Below are 21,989 nucleotides of genomic sequence, written 5' to 3'. Positions count from 1 at the left end.
GCAGAGAGATGAACAGAGGAGTGACGTGGGCCCTTTTGGGCTCGTTGAAGACGGGCTACAGCATTCTGGATCATTTGTAGAGGTTTAATTGCACATGATGGAAGACCAGCCAGAAGAGCATTGCAGTAATCAAGCCTAGAGATAACCAAGGCCTGGGCGAGAAGTTGTGTTGCATGCTCAGTCAGGAAGGGCCTGATCTTCCTGATGTTGTGCAGTGCAAACCTGCATGATCGAGTTGTCTTTGTGATGTGGTCTGTGAAGGTCAGATGCTCATCAAATGTTACTCCAAGGTTTCTGACCGACCTTGATGGGGTGATTAAAGTTGAATCTAGCTGGATAGTGAAGTCGTGCTGTAGAGATGGATTGGCAGGGAGGACGAGAAGCTCAGTCTTTGCCAGGTTGAGCTGCAGGTGATGTTCCTTCATCCATGCCGAGATGTCCGCCAGGCAGCTTGAGATACGTGCAGCTACTGTGGGATCATCAGGTTGAAATGAGAGGTAGAGCTGGGTGTCATCAGCATAGCAATGGTAAGAGAAGCCATGTGCCTGTATGATGGGTCCCAGTGATGTGGTGTAAATGGAGAAGAGGAGCGGTCCAAGAACTGAACCCTGAGGAACCCCTGTAGTCAGTTGATGTGCTTTGGATACCTCGCCACTCCATGCGACCCTGAAGGACCTACCTGTGAGATAGGACTCAAACCAGTGGAGAGGAGTTTCTGTGATGCCCAGTGATGAGAGGGTGGACAGGAGGATCTGATGATTCACAGTGTCGAAGGCAGCAGACAGATCCAGGAGAATGAGAACTGATGATTTGGAGGCAGTTTTTGCAATCCGTAGGGCTTCTGTGACTGACAGCAATGCAGTCTCGGTTGAATGCCCTTTCTTGAAAGCCAGATTGGTTTACGTCTAGTTGGTTGGTCAGAGAGAGGAAGGATGTTACTTGGTTGAAGGCAACTCGTTCAAGTGTTTTCGCAATGAATGGTAGGAGAGAGACAGGTCTGTAATTCTCTAAGAGTGATGTGTTTAATGTGGGTTTCTTAAGCAGTGGAGTTACCCGAGCCTGCTTGAATGCTGTAGGAAAAGTGCCAGTGTGGAGGGATGAGTTGATGATGTGTGTGAGTGCTGGTAGAAGTGTGGGAGAGATGGCTTGTAGAAGGTGTGAGGGGATGGGATCTAAAGGGCAGGTGGTGGGGTGACTGGAGAGGAGAAGTTTAGATACTTCTTCCTCGGTTAGTGGAGAGAGTGAGGAGAGAATGTGTTTGGGAGTGGGAGGGGTTGGACTGGGTTCCTGTGTGTGTGGAGCTGAGAACAGATTGCTGATAGTTGTTGTTTTGTTGGTGAAGAAGTTAGCAAAATCATCAGCAGTTAAAGAGGAGGTGGGTGGTGGTGGAGGTGGACAGAGGAGAGAGTTGAATGTCTTGAAAAGGGTTCGTGTGTTAGCGGTGCTGTTGATCTTGTTGTGAAAATAAGAAGATTTTGCAGCATGAACATCAGCAGAAAAGGAAGAGAGCAGAGATTAATACATACTAAGGTCAGTTGTGTCTTTTGATTTGCGCCATTTCCTCTCTGTTGCCCTGAGTTTAGTCCGGTGTTCACGAAGAACCTCAGATAACCAGGGGTTAGAGGGAGTAGTGCGTGCTGGCCTGGAGGAGATAGGGCAGATATTGTCTAAAGAAGAAGTTAAAGTGGAGCATAAAGTATCTGTTGCGGTATTAACATCCAGAGATGAGAAGTGTGAGTGTGAGGGAAGAGAAGATGACACAGCAGAGGAGAGATGGGTGGGAGAGAGTGAGCGCAGGTTTCGTCTGAAAGTAACTGGTAGAGGGGTTGGTGGAGCATGGGTAGTGAGTTGTAGATTGAATGTAATGAGGAAATGATCAGAAACATGGAGAGGTTTCACCAAAGTGTTGTCTGTGATGCAGTTGCGTGTGTAAACCAGGTCTAGTTGGTTGCCTGATTTGTGAGTACCTGAGGTGATGAGCCGTTTGAGATCGAATGAGGCTAGGAGAGAGATGAAGTCTGTTGCATTCGGCTTCTCTAGATGAATGTTGAAATCACCAAAGACTACAAGTGGGGTGCCATCCTCAGGGAAAGAAGACAGCAGCACATCCAGCTCTTCTACAAAGCTTCCCAGTTGACCTGGGGGGCGATATATGACTACAATATGGATCTTAATGGGAGTTGTAAGTGTAATAGCATGATATTCAAACGAGTAGTTATTGCAGAGAGAGGAGAGAGTTGAGTAATTCCAATTGTTAGAAATGAGAAGACCTGTGCCCCCACCCCTCCCAGACTGGCGAGGAGTGTGAGAGAAGGAGAAGTTGTTAGAGAGAGCAGTCGGGGTTGCTGAGTCTTCTGGACGAATCCAGTTCTCAGTTAAGCCTAAAATATTAAGAGTAGAGTGAGATGCAAAGGCTGGAATGAAGTCAGCTTTGTTGACTGCTGACTGACAATTCCATAGACCCATAGAAATAGAGAGAGGTGTGTGAGAGGATGAGAGAATGGGACGCAGATTAGCAGTATTGCGCTGCCTTCTGTGCGTGATGGGAGAGCGTCGTCGAGAGACAACAGGAATGTATTGAAAACACATAATTAGTAGGGAAATACTATACCAGTGTGAAACGAAGAGGGAGAATAGGATACTTAAGTGCCTTGTCGGTGTCCTTGCTCGGTGGAGTCGCGCAGGTAGAGTCGATGGTCTTTACCCGAGTCGGTCTTCACACGAGGAGGGCTGAACGCTTCCGCTGACGCTTCCGCGACAGCGCGCACACTACAGAAATATAGTGCTTTCAAACCCCTGAGTGAGGACAGCTGCTAGTCCAAGCAATTAACACAGCCAAAGCAAATAATCCGAAAATGGGAGAAAATCGAAACTGCCTCTATGGACAGCTACACTTAAGTGCTATAAAATTTAAACTGCAATAGCCCACTTCTCAGACGCGGCTGTTATATAAAGTAGTCACGCGTCTAATTAAAATACAGATTTGTTTGAAGGTAAAAATGTACAAGTAACCACAGAATCGAAAATAGCCCTACTTTCTGGAAAATAATAAACTAAACAACAAGAGAACTGAATATTAAGAGAGAGAAAAAAAAAAAAAAAAAACCTCTTTGCGCGCTCTCGTTCTTCACGCAGACTGACGCTTGTCCTCAATCCAATCAGTTCTCATAATCAACGTGTTGATGCATGAGAAACGGGCAGCAATAAAGATCTGAGTGTCATTGACAAGGGCCTTATTGTTATAGCAAGGTGACTGGTGTTGAAGATTTTATTATTTAGAAAATAAGTAATTTAGCTACATATTTGTACACCATTATTTGAAAGGTCAGAATGTTAATGCAGCAGAGAATTCTATTTAAGTGTGTCACATGGTGTAAAATCCCTGCCCAAAATAATCTATAGGATGTATGACCATTTTTGGAGGCGATGTATGTGAAAAGCTAACCGATGTTAGGGAGTCATCTCCTGCAGGAGGTTGCTCGGCTTTGTTTTGTTAAATAAAGTCTAAATATTTCTGGCATCAAAGATCTCTGAGAAGTTATTTCACAAAAAGATTGAAACCACAACACTGGGTCAGAGTATTTCTGAAACAGCAAGGCTTGTGTGTGTGTTCTCCCGGCCAGCAGTGGTGAGATTTTTCCAACAGCATCCAAGGCCATAAACTGGCAACAGGATGTTGGGCGTCAGGGGATCATGGAAGCATGTGGCAACGAGGGATATCCTGTCTGTCTGATTCAAGCCAACAAAAGGTCTACTGCCACATAAGTCACAAACATTTTAATTATGGTTATGGGAGGAATGTATCACAACACACAGTGCATCGCACTCTGCTGCGTATGGGGCTGTGTAGCTGCAGACTATTCAGAGTGCCTATAGGGGCTTTCGCATCAGATAGATAGTTCTGGGAACTACCCGCCAGGGTATTTCCCAGAGAACTAATGGATCTGTCTAACAGTCCTGTCTAATACGTTATCAGTAGTGCTGTCAGTTAAACGCGTTATTATTGGCGTTAACGCAAACCCATTTTAAAGGCGTATATTTTTTTATCGCGAGATTAACATTCTTTTTGGCCGAGAAAACTTATTCGTTTTTTCATATTCTGTTGCAACAACTAGTAACATTAGAAAACTACAACACCACACCGGATCTAGCTAGCTTTTTTTCATTGTTTGGTTGTGTAATTCATTATATAGGCAGCATAACATGTATAGTTAAACTCGATGAAGGGTTATTGGAAGACTTGTTGTCATCGCTTCTTGGCACATAACGGCTACCGTAGTTGCAACACGCATTTGAAAAAGCGAGGCGCTAGAGAGCACTATTCGTTTGAATGCAAAATACAATTTCACTGCTAGATGGGAGAAGTACCTTTAAGAAATGTCATTTTGTAATTGCTTTTGTCCTCAATGAGGTCCTATCTGAAATTGACATGGTTACCAAACCGATAAGATAGGATTCTAAAGCAAGGATCTTTCTGTAATGTGCCCCCAGATCTCAATCCAATTGATCATCTGTGGGATGTGTTGAACCAACAATTAGATCCACTCCAGCTCCACCACGCAACCTACAGGACTTGAGGGATCTGCTGCTAATGTCTTGGTGCTGCAGGACACCTTCAGGGCTCTTGTAGAGTCCAGACCTCATGCATCGGCAGGTCAGAGCTGTTTTGGCAGTGTGGAGGGCCAGCATTTCAGGAAGATGATCATGTTTTGGCTCATTATTTATGATTAACTGGGCCAGTAATTTCCTGTACTACATCAATTCATCATGTTGTACACCATAACATTTAATAAATTGAGGAAAATACAAAAGGAATGAAATTACAGTAACTCAATGTGCACTTTAACTATTAAAATTCAGTTGTGTTCATTTCAATGAATTACACAAAGATAAATAAACAACTACTCACTATTTATGGCGACTTTGAATCTCTTGTTTGTGGTTCCTCTACTGCTGCGCTTCTGTAGCTTGTAAAGTCCAGAGTGTTCAGTTCTCGTGCTCTCGATGGTCAGAGATCCAGTCCTCTTGTCCAGCTTCAGTCTGTCTCTGAATCTCCCATCAGCACCTTCATGTGTTTCTCTGGTCTTTCCCATTATTTTTGCAATGAGTGTTTCTTCATCTCCAAACATCCACATTATCAGATCGTCTTTCTGTATTTCAGTATCAGGGTATAAAGTGACCGGTTCTCCCTCCAGCCTTGATATCAATGTGACTTAATTTGTGACACATAGAAAGATAAAAATACAAAGAACATGTTTCTATTAGAACAAGTTTGCCAAGTGTAACCAGCTAGTTTATTTGAAGTCAACTATAGTACAGAAAAATATATGCTCGAAAACATTACCCCCACATCTTGCCCAGTCCCTTAAAATTTGTTTTACATAAACTGACTCATTCTTAGTTTAAATTATGTATTCACATAAATCTCCCTCACTGTCTGTAACCATTCTGCAAGTGTCGTGGCATTTTCTACTTATTAACATCTACGAGTATTCATAAAAGATACATGTTCTTTTACCACTCCGTATAAAAACTCCCAAAAGTGTTTGAAGCTCTGAGTCTGTCCCTTAACAAACTAGCTCGAAAAATTGTTATTCATTAGCAAAAATACAGTCCTATAAGAATCTAGAATGGGACCATGGAAAAATATATGAGAACGTGTAGCTAGCTATTTGTTTTCTGAATTAGGAAATTTTTCGTGAGAAGGAAGGATTACAATTGATTTTTATTGAGAAACAGAATTTTTTCAAGTGTGTTGGGGTTTAGACAATTCCTCTTCTTGGACAAAACCTCTCCAGCCGTGGAAAATATCCTTTCACAGGGAACAGAGGATGCAGGGGAACATAAAAATGTCAGTGCCAGCTGGTATAAATGAGGTAGAGTTGGGCGGTATCCAAATTTTGATACCGTCAAACCTCCTCCCTATTTTACAGCAGTATACGGTATTACCGTGACTAATTAAAAATGATGACGTAAGGCTCAGACGGTGTCACCAAACTGTTGGCTTGTGCCTACACCGTTCAGAAACTGAATACCCAAACACTAGAGTTTAGATCGGGCAAAAAAAATCATGCCCAGCCCGACACATTAACTGTAATTATGAGCCCGATTTAGACCTGACCATTTTTAATACGTGGGCCATTATAACCAGTGGCGGTGCCAGATTTTTTTAACTCAGGTGCTGAGGGGGTGCTAGATAAATTATATATAAATACTATTTGTGGTGTAATTAAGAAAGTTACAAGAGACTGTTTAATGTAGAATGCCTTTATTTTGAAGGTGTGTGTTTTATTTTGTAATTTGAATTTCTAGTGGGTGGATTCATTTCCTGTTGTGCTGCAGTTGCGGTCATGTTGAAGAGGCACATGTTGTAGTTAACGCCATCTCTATTCATCCATCTTTGTTCGGTAATGGGGCATCGTCAGTGAGTATATTTAATTTAATAACTTAAGACCCCATTTAGGAGCAATATATTATTTGTTTGTGCTGAATTTATTTATTTGTTTACTTACCTGTATTTGGTTATGTGTTTGTTATTTCAGTTTTACCTTTTCTTCATTAAAATTATCTGCCAAGTACAACACATCGCCTGTTCATTGGAGGGAAACTTTTTGAAGGAACGAGTTTAGCTTGCTGTTTCATGACAGATGAGAACAGTACACTATTAATAAATTAGCAAAAATGGGCCACTTAATATTAAATATTTAATTATTTTAATTGTCACAATTAAAGTATTAATTGTATTAAATTAAACAAGCACAACATTCAACATTCAATCAAATATTATTAAAGATTTATTATTATTACATTTATTCAACATAATATCTCGTTATTTCGGAATGTGTGCGTGCAACAAGCAAGATGTGCATTTGTAAATCCGGTGACAGGCGTCCATTGATTTTTTTAAATAAACTATCATTTTCTGCCAGCGTCTGCTGCAAAGATACGCGTCTATAGAGAGAAATGCACATCATGGATTACATAATCAGAGAGTAGCCTATTTCTTTTCGTTTTTTAATTGTTTTGTTTAAAGAAATTGCAAGCTTTATTTAGATATATTTGTCATGTCTGTGAGGCATTAACTGAGTTTCGGTTAATTTATGATGAGATGCAATGCAAGTGACCGCGGTGCACCGGCGCCTCCATATCATGATTATATTGTCTGCTATATTTGCTTCTTATTTATTAAATCCAGGCAATTGGTTGATGAAAAATGTACTAAAATTAAGATGATACAATTTTTACAAAACGAAATTCACTTTAAAGAAAGGCCTTTTACAAAACGAAACTTAATGAAGTGGTCAAAAATCATGTTTTGATGCATTTGATGACTCCCGATGCATTCCATCTTACTCATGCTGTTCACTTAGTTTTCATAATCAACATAGATGGAAAAAATAACATTATAATATTTTAACAAATATGAAACTAAACTTATTTAATGAACTTGGGGCAAAATGCATCTTCGCAGCAAGTGCTGTGTGGTTGTTTCGGAGATGTGACATTAGGTTATGGTGTTTCTATCTCTCCCGGTCACCTTTTTTTTTTGCACAATTTACAAATTGCTACCGCCTCTCCCTTCTCATTCAGTCGGAACCCGAAATTTGCCAAACTGCAGATTTCGTGTTCTTCTTCAAGCTGTCACTCGGTGCGCGACATGTCCAGCTTCAGCTTGGGCATTAAATAAATTATATTTGATATTAAATCCTTGTCTCCTATATAAGTGCATACAAAAAAAGAAATTTAATGACGGTATTGAAACTGATACCGTTGCTATTTTAAGACCCCGCGGTATACGATATTACCGTAATACCGCCCAACCCTAAAATGAGGATACGGATGCTTCCGTTGAGCCCAGACAGGGGAGGATTTCCTCATTCTCCATTACCAGGAAAAAGGAAGAGGTCACAAAATGCAAACAAATCAAAAAGCAGTCCAGATCAAAAAATCCAAAGCTATCCAAATAATCTTATCTAATTAATATAACAAGACAATAATATAGCTACTATAATGAATAATAACAATATACTATAACTATTCAAACCTGACAATGTAATAATATACAGCCCTAACACATATGACACAATAACGACAATGGGAATTCTCTAACTCTCTGACATTTAATCACGTGATCTTCACGCTAACAACACAAGCCTTGATTCGCGGCTTCATCTGGAACTCCCATTTTTTCTCGACACAAGCTCCAACGCCTCGGTTCAAATGTCACATCACTACTTCTCGGTCTTCCTGAATGTGCCTCACGCAGCCCAAGCGTGACAGAAGAACCGACCACACCTAATAAGTTGGTCATTATTTGACTGACTGTATTAAGGAGACCATGGGTGTTCTTCCACACCCTGCTGAATCCTTCAGATCGGCTCATATCCTGTTTCCAGGACGGCCAACAAGTTGAGAAATCCTCAATTTCTCACCTTGTGGACTGAGCAGATGACGTCCTAAAAACTGTCTTCTGGTACAGACTGGACGATCATCTGCACAATGCACAAATGCCATTGTGCTTGTTTTCTGTATTTTACAAAATAATTTTTGCTTCTATCCGTATGACCATAAATTACGGAGTAACAGGTTCCTCAGAAGGACAAAAAATCCTGTGATCGCGCCGACGCACAAATGTACACGTTCTAGCATTGCTAACTTGACATCACAGTACGGTGTACATTTTAGGACATCCTCAGACCTCAGCCATATGAAGACAAGGCATCATGCCTCAGACTAAAAGGCTTCAGTCATTGGACAAAATGGCATCGCGCCTCAGACTGAAAAGCTTCAGGTCTCAGGAAAAACAATGTCAGGTGTCAGGTCTCGTACAATTAGGGATCAGACGAAACAGCCTCAGACAAAAAGGCATCAGACATAAAGGCATCGGGAGAAACGGACTCAGACTAAAAGGCATCGGGCAAAACGGTCTCAGACTAAAAGGCATCAGCCTAAAAGGCATCGGGCGAAACAGACTCACGTGGAGTTTGGAGGTTCGCATTGCCCCGCCCCATATATAATAACTTGTATATACGTAGGCCTACGTGAATAGATAACGTATAGTCAGGTATTAGCCTATTTCGACAGATAGGCTATATTTCAATATCCATTTAACATAACTCAGAACAAGATAATAACAACTAAAAGTATCTTATTTAAATATAAAACATTTTGTTTTAATATAATAACAGAGAAAATAGTCTAATAACTCGTATAATAGAGAATATCTATAACGTAGTCAGGTAGCCTATTAGCCTATTTCTGATCAACAAATTTCTAATATACTTTTTGTTTGTAGAAATTATATGCAAACACTCAGGATCGCTACTGATCTATCTGTTGACAGTGACAGAGACAAAGGTCAACCGCGCGAAAATGTAACAAAAGAATAACGCGAAATTCAGTGCGGTCAATATGACCGTCTATGGCCGAAATAGGTAAATATGTTCATTTGTTTTTTTTGCCTCATGTGTAATTTATATGAAAAACATTTAAAATGAAAATACCGACACTTTTAGGAAACGGAACCAGCAAGACTATTTTCTCTGTTATTATATTAAAATAAAATGTTTTATAATTAAATAAGATACTTTTATTTGTTATTATCTTCTTGTTCTTATGTTGAATGGATATTGAGCCTATCTGTCGAGATAGGCTATATAATAATACCTGACTACGTTATCTATTTACGTAGATATTATCTATACAAGTTATTAGACTATTTTCTCTGTTATTATATTAAAATAAAATGTTTCATAATTAAAAAAGATCCTTTTAGTTATTATCTTGTTCTGAGTTATGTTGAAAGGATAGTGAAATATAGCCTATCTGTTGTGAATATGCGATAATTATACGTTAGGCTAATGATATATATATACTAATGATATATCATTTGACTGCATTGTATATCATTTGATATAGGCTATGGACAAACCCAGCCGTTGGGTTAAAATTTTTTATTACAAATGTTAACCCGATGGCTGGGTTTGTCCATATTTGACATATTTAACATATTTAAAAGAACCCAGCATTTTTTAGTTGTAATCAAATGTTACACTAATTACGTTGTATACAGAAGATAACATGCATTTCGCGAGTTTTATTTGCACGTTTAAAAAGTTAGATGACATATTTCAACTAGCTAGCTTGTATGTTGACAAACTATCGTGAAATTAAAGCATTCTTTCGAGCTATGAACCGCGTACATGTGACGTCACATTGGGCGGGGCAATGCGAACCTCCAAACTTCACCTGAGTCTGTTTCGCCCGATGCCTTTTAGTCTGAGTCCATTTCGCCCGATGCCTTTTAGTCTGATGCCTTTTAGTCTGAGTCCGTTTCGCCCGATGCCTTTTAGTCTGAGTCCGTTTCTCCCGATGCCTTTATGTCTGATGCCTTTTTGTCTGAGGCTGTTTCGTCTGATCCCTAATTGTACGAGACCTGACACCTGACATTGTTTTTCCTGAGACCTGAAGCTTTTCAGTCTGAGGCGCGATGCCGTTTTGTCCAATGACTGAAGCCTTTTAGTCTGAGGCATGATGCCTTGTCTTCATATGGCTGAGGTCTGAGGATGTCCTAAAATGTACACCGTACTCATCATGTTCATTATCGAAATAAAATAGTCAACCAAACATATAGAAAGTTAAGAAAACCATGTCCATGCTACAGAGGTAGCCCCTCGTTTAGGAACGAGCTCCTCGGTTTGTCTTGGCTGGTCGTTCTCCTGCTCGGAGCCACCCGGGTCTGTCACCCCACCATGTTATGGTTGGCGTGAAAGATTGCAGTCATCCAAATGATGAAAAAGTTTTTTGCGTAAACAATGTTTTTTGCGATACCACGATATAAACGATAGAGCATAATATGAAACAATAGACTTTATATCGTCCATGCGATATATATCGTCATATCGCACAGCCCTACCATCGGCTAATCAAAAGTTCTATGCACACTTGCAATCTTTACACTGACTTGAACACTTGGGCCAAATATAGGAAATACGTTGTGCAAAGACTACAAGTTTGGTTATTCGGACAGGCCCATTGTGTCTTACCAGAGCTGTGCCTCTCCTCGTCCAAACAGATGTGAAGAAAACAGATGTGCTATACACAAATCAACTCAACATGCGGAAAACTCAATCTGAAAATTTTACAGTAATTTATCAAGCTTAATGTGAGAAATAAATGGCAATAAAAGACACGTGATCATTATTATACTGAAAACCTTGAGCTAGGCTACTCACTTTTGACAGTAACAATGAATCTTTGATTCGACGTCCCCCTGCTGCTGATGGTCTGTAGTTTATAGACTCCGATGTGTTCAGCTGTGGTGTTTGTGATGGTCAGGGATCCAGTCGTCTCGTCCAGCTCCAGTCTGTTTCTGAATCTCCCATCAACACCATGATATTCAGAGATTTCTCTGGTCTCTCTGTTGATTTCAGCTATGAGATTCTCTTGAGGTCCAAACATCCACAGTATCTGATCATCGCTCTGTATTTCAGCATCAGTCTTCAGAGTGACAGATTCTCCCTCCTTTACTGATACAATCTTCTCTTCATCTGTCACAGCAGCACATAAAAACAAAGAAATTGAGATATTTTTTAAACTGGGGATTCTTGCCTTCTCTAAAATGCTGTTATTGCTTTAAAAGCTGTAATTCTCAGTATTCTAAATAAGTATAACTCATCTTTATTAAGTAGCATTGGTCCTATACCCTTTATTATATATTTATTATATTTGATTTCTTAATTTCTTCCATTACCTGAATTACTTCTGTCCAAAATTGTTTTATTATTTACACGTATAAAATATATGAGAATAATGGGCTTTAAGTTCTCCAACATCCTAAAGATAAATGATCACACTTAGAAGATATTTCTGGTGTCATTAATATCACATATTATTTTTCCAAGCATATTCTGGGCAATATGAAGAATGCGTGATTCTTAAATTTTCTTTTAAACTTTGTTTCCAACTCCTCCTTCTTTTGTTTTATTGTCTATTAAAATTTCCCATGTTATTTTAATATTATGCAAATTAATTTATTTGAATATATTATTATTTATTCATCCTAACAAATGATCTACTCTATTATTTTTACTAACTTTAATCAAAGCACAGAAGAGGGTGAATATCATCCAAAGTTTTTACTTTAATTTCATCCTTTAAATAACTTCTTATTTGAAGATATTTGTAAAATAGTTTTCTAGACAATACATATTTTCCACCTATGCTTTAGTTTAAAATGTCTCCATCTCATAATTTTCATAAATTTGATAAAATCTTACATAAATAAGAATCTCGGGAGTACACTCATTATAATGGTGCTTTAAAAAAAACAACAACAACAATTGAAATACTTACACGTTTTACTTCGCTTTATAGGGATCATTTCTTCTTCATCTTCATCTTCCACATCAGTGGCTAGAAACAGAAATGAGAAGGTTTTAAGTGAGTTTGAAGATAATGTTTGGTTCACTAAAAGTGCTTTTAATAATAAATAATTATCTCTCATTAATGTAAATTAACAATAAACAATACATGAAACCAATTTATGCATGTATATATGGTAATGTATACATTTTTAATTAACAAATATTAGCAATATTTAAGAAGATTTCCACCATACTGTTAATATTCCTTCATTAATTAAAAAACTATCACCTAAAAATGTAAATTGTCATCATTACTTGACCTAATGTCATTCCAAACCTGTTTTAATTTCTTCTTTGGGACACAAAAGAAGATTAATCAAAATCTTTCCTTTGGTGTTCCATAGAAAAAAATAAGAGCAATTTTAAATCATAAATAAATCATTTTTATTTTGGGGTCAACTATTCATTTAAACGTGCAGTAAGCGATTTCTGAGAAATACCATTGATATTTGAAATCGACACCCAATCAAACACCCTCCCTTCAATGCTCCCAACACACTGCAACACAGGCAACAACTACAGCTTGAGCAAGTGTGGAAAAATCAACTGTGATTCAAAAACAACAGCATATCTTGGTTCTGTGAAACAGCAAAAAAACATTGTTACTCACATATCGAGCAGAAACAAAGCAACATCTGTTCATTTCCAGGCCTTCCTGCTCTCTAACATCTCTCCAACGCTGGGAAACGTTTCCAATATTAAAGCGGGACATAGTTCTTGCCTGGTCGTAACCCTTCTTCTTCCAATTATATTCCTCTTATATATATACTTTATTTTGATAATTAGTTAAAAAAAATCTGTTAAATCTGATTGCATGTTGCATAGAACTGAATGAAGATTAATATGTTGATATATTGATGTTTAATATAGGGCTATTTTATGTTCAATTTTTGTGGACTTTTTTTTTTTGTGTGTTCTTTAATTTAATTAGGTGATTCTACGTTTAAATATTGATGATTATCATGTATGTTGTTGTCTTCCTGCTTCGGGACTACAGGTGAAAATTAGCATTTATGCTATAACCTGGCTCATTTACAGTCTGCACAGAAATGTTAGATTGTTCATTAATGTGCACTGTCCCGAATAAATAAATAAATAAATAAAAATAAATAAATTACAAGCTTGGGGAATCATGATTTTTCTAAAATAACTTTTGCTGCTGTATTATCCACTAAACTAATTTAGAATAGTATTTTTGCCATAGATTATGAATATAGCATTCTCTTACTGTGGCACTTTATATCTTTGCAAATAAACATCTTGTGTAATTTGTTTTGATGGAGAGGATTGGTTTTCATTTTTCAGAAAGTGGCCTGTGTGTGAGTGCTCGTGATTCATGGGTATGGTTAACTGGAAATCACCCATGGGCGATGCCCACTCCCCTGTGGAAATAGGCCTGCCACCACAGCTGGAAAAAATCCTAGAGGAAACATTGTATCAGTTCTTTTGGGTCTGGGATGTTTTGGGTTTGTGTAAGAATTTTTTTTCATATTTAACATTTTACAAAGTAAAATTCTAGCTTCCGGCCAAACGCCTAAAGCGCAACTTAAGTTGGAAATCGGATGTAGCGCAGTGTGTCATGGCGTAGCGTAAATATCAGCAGTACGACGCATTACTCCCATAAGTTGCGCTTTAAACTTAAGTGAAACCCATATGTTTGTATGGCCGGAAGCTAGTCATTTTACTGTATAAAGTTTTAAATGTGGATATTTTTCTTACACAAACTCATCGCTTTGCTCCAGAAGACCTATATTAACCCCCCAGAGAGCCGTGTGAAACACTTTTATGATGGATAGATGGACTATAATGGACTTCAAAACAGAAATGGCCATTCACTGCCAGTATAAAGCTTGTAAGAGCCAGGACATTTTTTAATATACCTCTGATTGTATTAGTCTGAAAGAAGAATGAAGAATGTCATATACACCTAGGATGACTTGAGGGTGAGTAAATCATGGGTTAATTTTCATTTTTGGGTGAACTATCCCTTTAACGGTTTGACTTCCAAGATTTCTTATCCTGTTGCGCCCACTATAGGCCATGACCAGCGAGCTTAAAGCATCATGGCTGGGCATTGGCACACACACAGAACAGACATCTGGTCAAATTCACTGAACTGTTTGTTTGGGCGTTGATTTCAGAATTTTCAACAGTATTTCTCAGAAATCGCTTGTTAAAAAATAGCTTTTTGCTTAAATATTGATAATTAATACTACTGACCAGATATGATGAGATAAACCAACTCACCGGAAGCATCAAATCATAAAAATACATAAGTGCAGCGGCATCTTCAGAGTTTCAGTGTTAAAATCTGAAAGAATAATGAAGCCATGCACACACAATGACACAAATATAAGTCAGACAGTCAATGTTAAACAGCAGTTTCATGTTAAAAGTTTCTCAAACTTAGATTTAGTTCTGTGAGCTTCAAAAGCAGTAGTACAAACATTACATGAATGATAACATGCTCTGCCTCTAGAAACACACGGGCACAATCAAACAGTCTTAATGTAGTTCTGGTCAATTCTCCATTCTAAACAAAGTCAGTCATATGTTAATACACTCTAAAAACTAATTCAGAGGACCTTTAGTCATTACTTAAATATATATATTGTTGTGAAATAAAAAATCAAGTTCTGAGATAATGTTAGACTTTTTACTTGTAATTGTTATTTTTTTTAGTTTGGATGACACAAATTATGCCTATTGATTAAACGTACTATCATGACTTGTCAGATTTTAACATTTTCAGTTAATCAAAAATAATTTAATTTTAAGTTCTGTTAATTTAAAATGCAATTTGAAGACGTGTAAACGGCCCACAGTTTCCGCGAGCATGCATGTTCAAGGCCAGATGACGAGTGGGACAACACAGTTGAAACTCAATCTGGTGAATGGCAAGTAATTTTATGTTTAATTACACATTTGCATTCGCTCAGGATTCTGTTGGTGATAGCCTACTGTATAGTAACCGAATACCGAAATCTCGAAGTCCTTATTCTGAAATTTGAATAAAATTTCAGAAACTTTTCGTTCACACCAAAAGCTTGAACATTTTGAATGCATTCGCGCGTCTAAAGCAAACCGGACGCGAATAGCGCGTCAAATTTGCGCCTGCCGCGTCTAGATATATGCTTGACCACTTTGTGTTAATTCGCACGTTAAGAGCGAAATTGACGCGGGTAAAAACAAAAGTTTGAAGTGAAATTTACGCGCGTCAAAGCCATCTTGCAATAAGGCCGCGAAATTAAAAAATAGGCTACTACTGTTTATTGTGTCACGAAATGTAGTTTTAAGAGTTGTTCAGTCGAGAATGTAGTTGTTTAAAGCTCAAATCTGTGGTTTATTTATAAAGATAGCGCCTATTTCAAAATTTGATCGGACGTTTTCGGTTTGTGTGAGACCCAGGGGATCACCGGGTGCTCGAGCTCATGTAACCCGCTGGAGCAGCCTCACCTCGGCTAGTCCTCCTGACGTCTGCCGCTGGTAAACGACTCGAGAAATGTTTAAATTCACAATATATAGCTTCTGTTCTATTATATGAAACATATCATTTAAAGGACATGACTCGTTATAACGTATGTCAAACGACTTCTTTAATTATGTTAATATTATTATATATTAATATTATAGTTCATTTAAATGTTTTGAAAGGGAAATATATTAAAAGATGAATGTTACATGTATGTTTAAAAGAGAAATATATTACAATTTAAAAATGGTGCTAAAAAGATAAATAGTGATTGGAAAGCTGTTTAAAAATATACATAATTCCTTATAAAAGTCAGTCATTTCATTTGTGTTATTTAAAATTAGGGCTGGTCCGAATAAAATTTTTTGAGCTTTGAAATTATTAAGTTCATGTTACTTAGAAATGTGTTTTATTGTGGCCAAAAAACTTCACCTAACTTAAAACATTATGTTGGATCAACTTAATTACTTGCGTTCATGTTGAAAATTATTAAGTTCATGTTACTTAGAAATGCGTTTTATTGTGGACTAAAAGGTACTTCACCATACTCAAAACATCGCTTTGAATTAATGTAATTATGCAAGCAGTCTTAACTTAAAAATTCTAGTGGAAAACGTTGACATATTTTTTTTTGTTGACCCAATGTTTTATTTTTTAGAGTGTATCATGCAGCTCAATACTGGAGAATCACATGCTTCATTGATTATTGCACTAAACTAATCACAAACTGAACATGTGGTAAAAAGATGTAGAAATGCTGAATATGAAAACTACATTAGAAATCTACTGTCAGACAATAATAATTTGTTTCTTGTTGTATCAGGTTTAATACTTACACGGTTCTGATTCCTGTTTAGATAATTCATCATCTTGACAGTCAGCACATAGAAACAGAGAAAATAGGAGATAATATAGAGCAGATGTCAATAACACTGGAGGACTGGGAAGATATAGTGTGATTTTTCATGTTATTTCATCATCACCATTTTTAACTCATTTGATAGCTTTATGTGCAGTTTAAGTGGTCATTTGCTGAAAATATTCCACTTTGCTGCAACGATTAAATATTATTCTTCACACTCAAACTTGCGTCGTGATTCAGTATAAAACATGCGACAACCAATGCAATTTACCATTAAAATTACTTATTTTCCTTTTTGACAGAAATTATTTCTATCAACTATTGTGGCATTAAAAAGAAAGAGCTCCGTAGGATGACATTTACTTTTTGGCTGATTTTTTTTCTTGAACAATTCCTTTAAGTATGCATAAACAACTCAAACTACTGACCAGATGAGAGGTGATAGATTCATTGACTCTCAAGACATATCAGTGTCATTTACACAACACTCGCAATATCATTCTCTTAGTTTTCAAATACATCTGTGAAGCTTTAGGCAGTCCAGATAAAATTCAAAATGCCCAAAAAAGACTGCAGGATTATGATTTTAGGCCAACTTGTGCAATCACAAGCAGAACTTGTGGTAAAAAAAAAAAAGAATAATATATAACTTGACTATGGAAAATCTCTTGTTGTTTGAGTTATACTTACCAAATAAACATTTTGGAGAGAAAATTATGTGGCGATAGCGAAAAGAAACAGCAGCTGCAACTACAATCACCAGCAGCAGAACAACAACTATTCCTGCTTTAGCACCTGGAGACAGACCTGGAGCTGTAATGATAAAGAGAGACAGTCAGTAACAAACAAACACTAGAAACATCAGCAGCACTATATAACCTGAGAGAAGATCTGGTAAGTAGATCTTTGTGTTAATGATGGTTAATTCATTGCATGTAAACATTAAAATCAAAACAGTGATGGAGATTAAAGTTCATGTAGTCAGTATTTATCACTGATTTGTTTACAGGTGTCAGTAATTTTACATCAAGCTGTTTTAGCTAATAAAAAGGACTGGGGAAGAAGTTTTGTGCTCTGAAGGTTTATTTTGGCATTTGCATTTATTGTTGGCTTTAGATCTGTGAAAGGTATAGATCATTTTACTGGTTCTGTAGATAATGCCTCTATTGAAAACAACTTATTAAAAAAATATGAATGTGTTCTCACCAGAGACAATAACACTGAATGTCATAGGTATGGTCCCAGAGTTGTGGAAGATCTCTAGTTTATAAGTTCCAGCATCATTGATTCTCAACTTCTTGATGGTCAGAGATCCAGTCTGATGATCCAGCTGCAGTCTGTCTCTGAATATCTCAGCCTGATGGGGATATGAGCTCTCCTTTCCATCAGTTCCAGCAATGACTGGACTTGACGCTTTTGACTCTTCAAACCTCCACTCTATCAGATTAAATCCCTGTATTTTAGCAGGATCAGTGTTTAGAGTGACAGATTCTCCCTCCATCCCTGTCTTCACTTCATCAGCATCAACACCAAACACTCCTGTAGAACAAACAGAAACAGACTAAACTCATATAACACTGCTGCTGATATTAGTGAACAGGTTTAACAGATCATTTAGTCTTGTCTTAAAAACAATGAATTATTCAGCTGAAAACTCATGTTGGTCCATCTAAAATCTACAGATGTGCAACATTTACATTTATTCATTCATCAGATGCTTTTATACAAAGCTAATTAAAATGATAAATTAAATACATTTAGCTGAGTGAATATGTGCAACTCTTTATTTCACAAATACAACAGCAATACCTTTAATATTAGTTAAAGGGTAGACTATCTGAGAAAAAAAAGTAATCAGTCCGATTGGAGAAACTACTTAGTTTAAAACAAATCACAATATTTAATATTGGGTTACACTGTAAAAGGGACATTAAAGAATCTTATATTAATATAAGCATGTTTGATAGTGCACAACACAACGAAATTTAAAAAGCAAACATAAGTTCACAACACAACGAAATTAAGCCACAACACAACGGAAAATGTACAACACAACAGAAATAAGTCACAACACAATGAAATGAGCCACAACACAATGGAAAATCTACAACACAACTAAAAAAAAAGCCGCAACACAACGGAAATGCTCCCGACCACTAGAGGGCTCTCGGGGTGCGATAAAGTCAGTTTTCCTTGCCATTGTTCAATTCCATAGACAGTATATAAGATGGACACAGTGACCCCATAGATTTCAACAGAGAAAAGTGAAGCCCATTTGAAGCACTCACTTCCTGATCGCCAGGTGAACTGCGCAGGCTCAAACTGAGCTTGATGACGTAGGCAACGTGTCTGACAGCTGTCAGTCTTCTTTACCACTCTATATGGGCTTCTCCCTTGACTTTATGCCTCCACGTCCCCCCGATTGCTTGCGAGCTTATTGTTTACAAAAACGGCTTATACGGGGCCATTACGTAAGATACAAAGTAATGGAACCTTTTATTCATTGTCGTGTTTCTTAAGAAATAAATAATGAACAAATGGAGTCTTTGGACGCCTCAGATGTAAAAGTTATTCACTGTCAAAGTGACGCCAAAATGAATTGGAGTCAATGGAATGCTAACAGCAGGTGAAATTCTGCTACAATGGCGGCCGCTCGGGGAGGCTTCAGTTCCCGGCGGATGGATTACCCCCTTGATCAATTCGCCCCGTGCACAATATGGCGACGGTTGACGTTTGAACCCTGAGTATGCGGGCCAGTACTTCCGGTGAAAACTTCCGGTGATCTGACAGCGAGAGCGGGAGAAAGCGAGAGCAAGAGACAACAGCGACCGAGTTCCATTACCTGAGAGATCATTTTTCACAATGAGTGTTTTTAGGATTCAAGAGGGTGACAGCCTCAGAACTTCATTGTTGTGTGCCGTTATGTAGCCTACCGTTTCGTCATGTTACAACAAAGAAGTCAGCTTTCATGCATTCCCCGTTGACGCTGCGGTACGGGCTGAGTGGATGCAGAAGATCCAGGAGTAGGGCTGGGTGATATATCGCATGACATTGTTAGGCGCATCTCGTCAGTAAAGCCGGTTCCTTGATTAGTAGTAAATCACCATCACCTACTTTCAGATGTAGTGGTTATCTGACAAGCTGAGCCATATCACATTAATTATCGCGGACGTATCGCCTGCGATAATTAATGCGATATGGCTCAGCTTGTCAGTTAACTACGGCTCTGTGTAGTAAATGCCACTACATCTGAGAACCGGAATACCTGGAGGATCTGTTGAATAAGGAGTGGATTACTAAATCCAAGTCACCATATTCTTCACCGGTAGTCTTTGTGCGTAAGAAAGATGGAACTCTCCGCCTCTGTTGTGACTATCGGGAGTTAAACAAGAAATCCATTCCAGATAGACACCCAATTCCCCGCATACAGTACATGCTCAACAGCTTGGCAGGCAACACCGGGTTTTCAGTCTTTGATCAAGGCAAAGCCTATCACCAGGGGTTTGTAGAGGAATCCAGCCGACCTCTCATTATATGAATGGGTGAGGGGCCCTTTCGGATTGTCAAATGCACCTGCCGAATTCCAAGGGAGGATCAAGAACCCTAACCCTTCCTGTGAAAAACTACCATCTTCACTCAGGAAAGTTGGAGTTTTTGGCCATGAAGTGGGCTATATGTGAGCGGTTCAGGGACTATGTCTATCATGCACCATCATTCATTGTGTACACGGACAATAACCCTCTCACGTATGTGATGTCAACAGCCAAGTTAAATGCCATAACGTACAGATGGGTAGCGGAACTTGCTGTCTTTCGATTCACCATCAAATACCGTCCAGGAAAGTCAAATGGGGATGCAGATGGCTTGTCGCGTATGCCGCTGCATATGGAACAGTAAATGAAAACCTGTTCAGAAGCTCGTTTATAAGGAGTTGCATCAAGACATGGGCCACCTGGGAGCAGAATGGGTGCTGAATTTAATCAGAGATCGGTTTCATTGGCCCCACATGCAAAAGAAAGTGGAACACTATGTCACACGTGTTTGTAGTTGCTTGAGAAGCAAGCGTCCAAACACAGTGACCCGAGCTCCTCTGATAAACATCACCACCACTTACCCATTTGAGCTGGTCTCTATTGATTTTTTAAATCTAGAGAAGTGTAAGGGAGGTTATGAATACATTTTAGTTGTGATGGACCACTTTACGCACTTCGCACAGGCGTATGCATGCAGAAAAAAGAGTGCCAAGGCGGCAGCTGAGAAGGTGTTCGGGGACTTTGTTTTGAAGTTTGGGTTCCCGAAAAAACTGCATCACGTCCAAGGCAGGGAGTTTGATAACAAGCTGTTTTCAAAGCTGCAAGAGTACAGTGGCGTGCAACGCTGTATCACCCGCAGGGACACTGTATCACCCGCAGGGGAACGGTCAAGTTGAGCGGTTTAATCGAACTTTGCTAGCCATGCTGAGGACCTTACCGGAAACCGCCAAAGCCGACTGAAAGACGTCACTTGCAAAAGTTGTGAATGAATACAACTGTACGAAAAGTGAGGCAACGGGGTTTGCTCCCTATTATCTCCTGTTCTGCCGTACTCCCAGACTGCCCATTGATATCATGTTCGGTGTACCAGCAAAGGACCAAAGCTCCTCTTACCATGACTATGCTGAGGACTGGAGGAAAAGAATGACAGAAGCTTACAAGTTAGCCTCAAGAGTGTCACACAAGGAGAAGGAAAGAGGTAAAGCTTTGTATGATAAGAAAGTACACGAAGCTGAACTGATCCCTGGGAACAGAGTACTTGTTCGGAACTTCAAGGAAAAATGTGGACCTGGGAAGCTTCGATCATTTTGGGAAGAACAAGAGGAAAAGTACCAGGATAGTCCCGTATATGAAGTTCAACCTGAACATGGGAATAGCGCTGGGTATCGATTCAAATTTCAAGAATCGATTCGATTCCGATACTCAAGATCTTGAATCGATTATCATTATTCGATTCGATTCGATTCGATCTGATCCGATTTTATATTTTTTAAATCAAAAGTTTTAACTGTTCATGAACAATCAAGTGTTTGTATTAAATAACATTCACAAACATACATTAATGTTGTAAAAATGTATTGTTCACTCAATGTGTTGATGTTAGATAAGGCATTAATGTTAATGAATGGTATCTTAATGTAGTGTTACCAACTAAACAGGAGATAAAACGTGTTTTATTTGACTTGACTGTTCTTTTA

At 38.4% G+C, this 21,989-nt stretch overlaps 1 protein-coding gene across 1 annotated transcript in view; it reads right to left on the bottom strand.

Moving 5' to 3' along the window:
• The window catches only part of LOC306988453 (uncharacterized protein), a 30,047-nt gene that overhangs the window by 5,540 nt on the left and 2,518 nt on the right, over positions 1 to 21,989 (bottom strand). The window contains exons 2-6 of the mRNA XM_079593455.1: positions 17,966 to 18,298; positions 17,450 to 17,572; positions 16,734 to 16,766; positions 11,235 to 11,549; positions 4,910 to 5,212 (exon numbers count right to left, since the gene is read on the bottom strand). Coding sequence (XP_079449581.1) covers positions 4,910 to 5,212; positions 11,235 to 11,549; positions 16,734 to 16,766; positions 17,450 to 17,572; positions 17,966 to 18,298 — 1,107 coding nt within the window. The remainder of the gene's footprint in view (positions 1 to 4,909; positions 5,213 to 11,234; positions 11,550 to 16,733; positions 16,767 to 17,449; positions 17,573 to 17,965; positions 18,299 to 21,989) is intronic.

The sequence above is a fragment of the Phoxinus phoxinus genome (genome assembly GCF_949152265.1).
Source record: "Phoxinus phoxinus genome assembly, chromosome: 20".
Classification (NCBI taxonomy): domain Eukaryota; kingdom Metazoa; phylum Chordata; class Actinopteri; order Cypriniformes; family Leuciscidae; genus Phoxinus; species Phoxinus phoxinus.
This window is presented reverse-complemented; position numbering and strand designations above follow the sequence as displayed.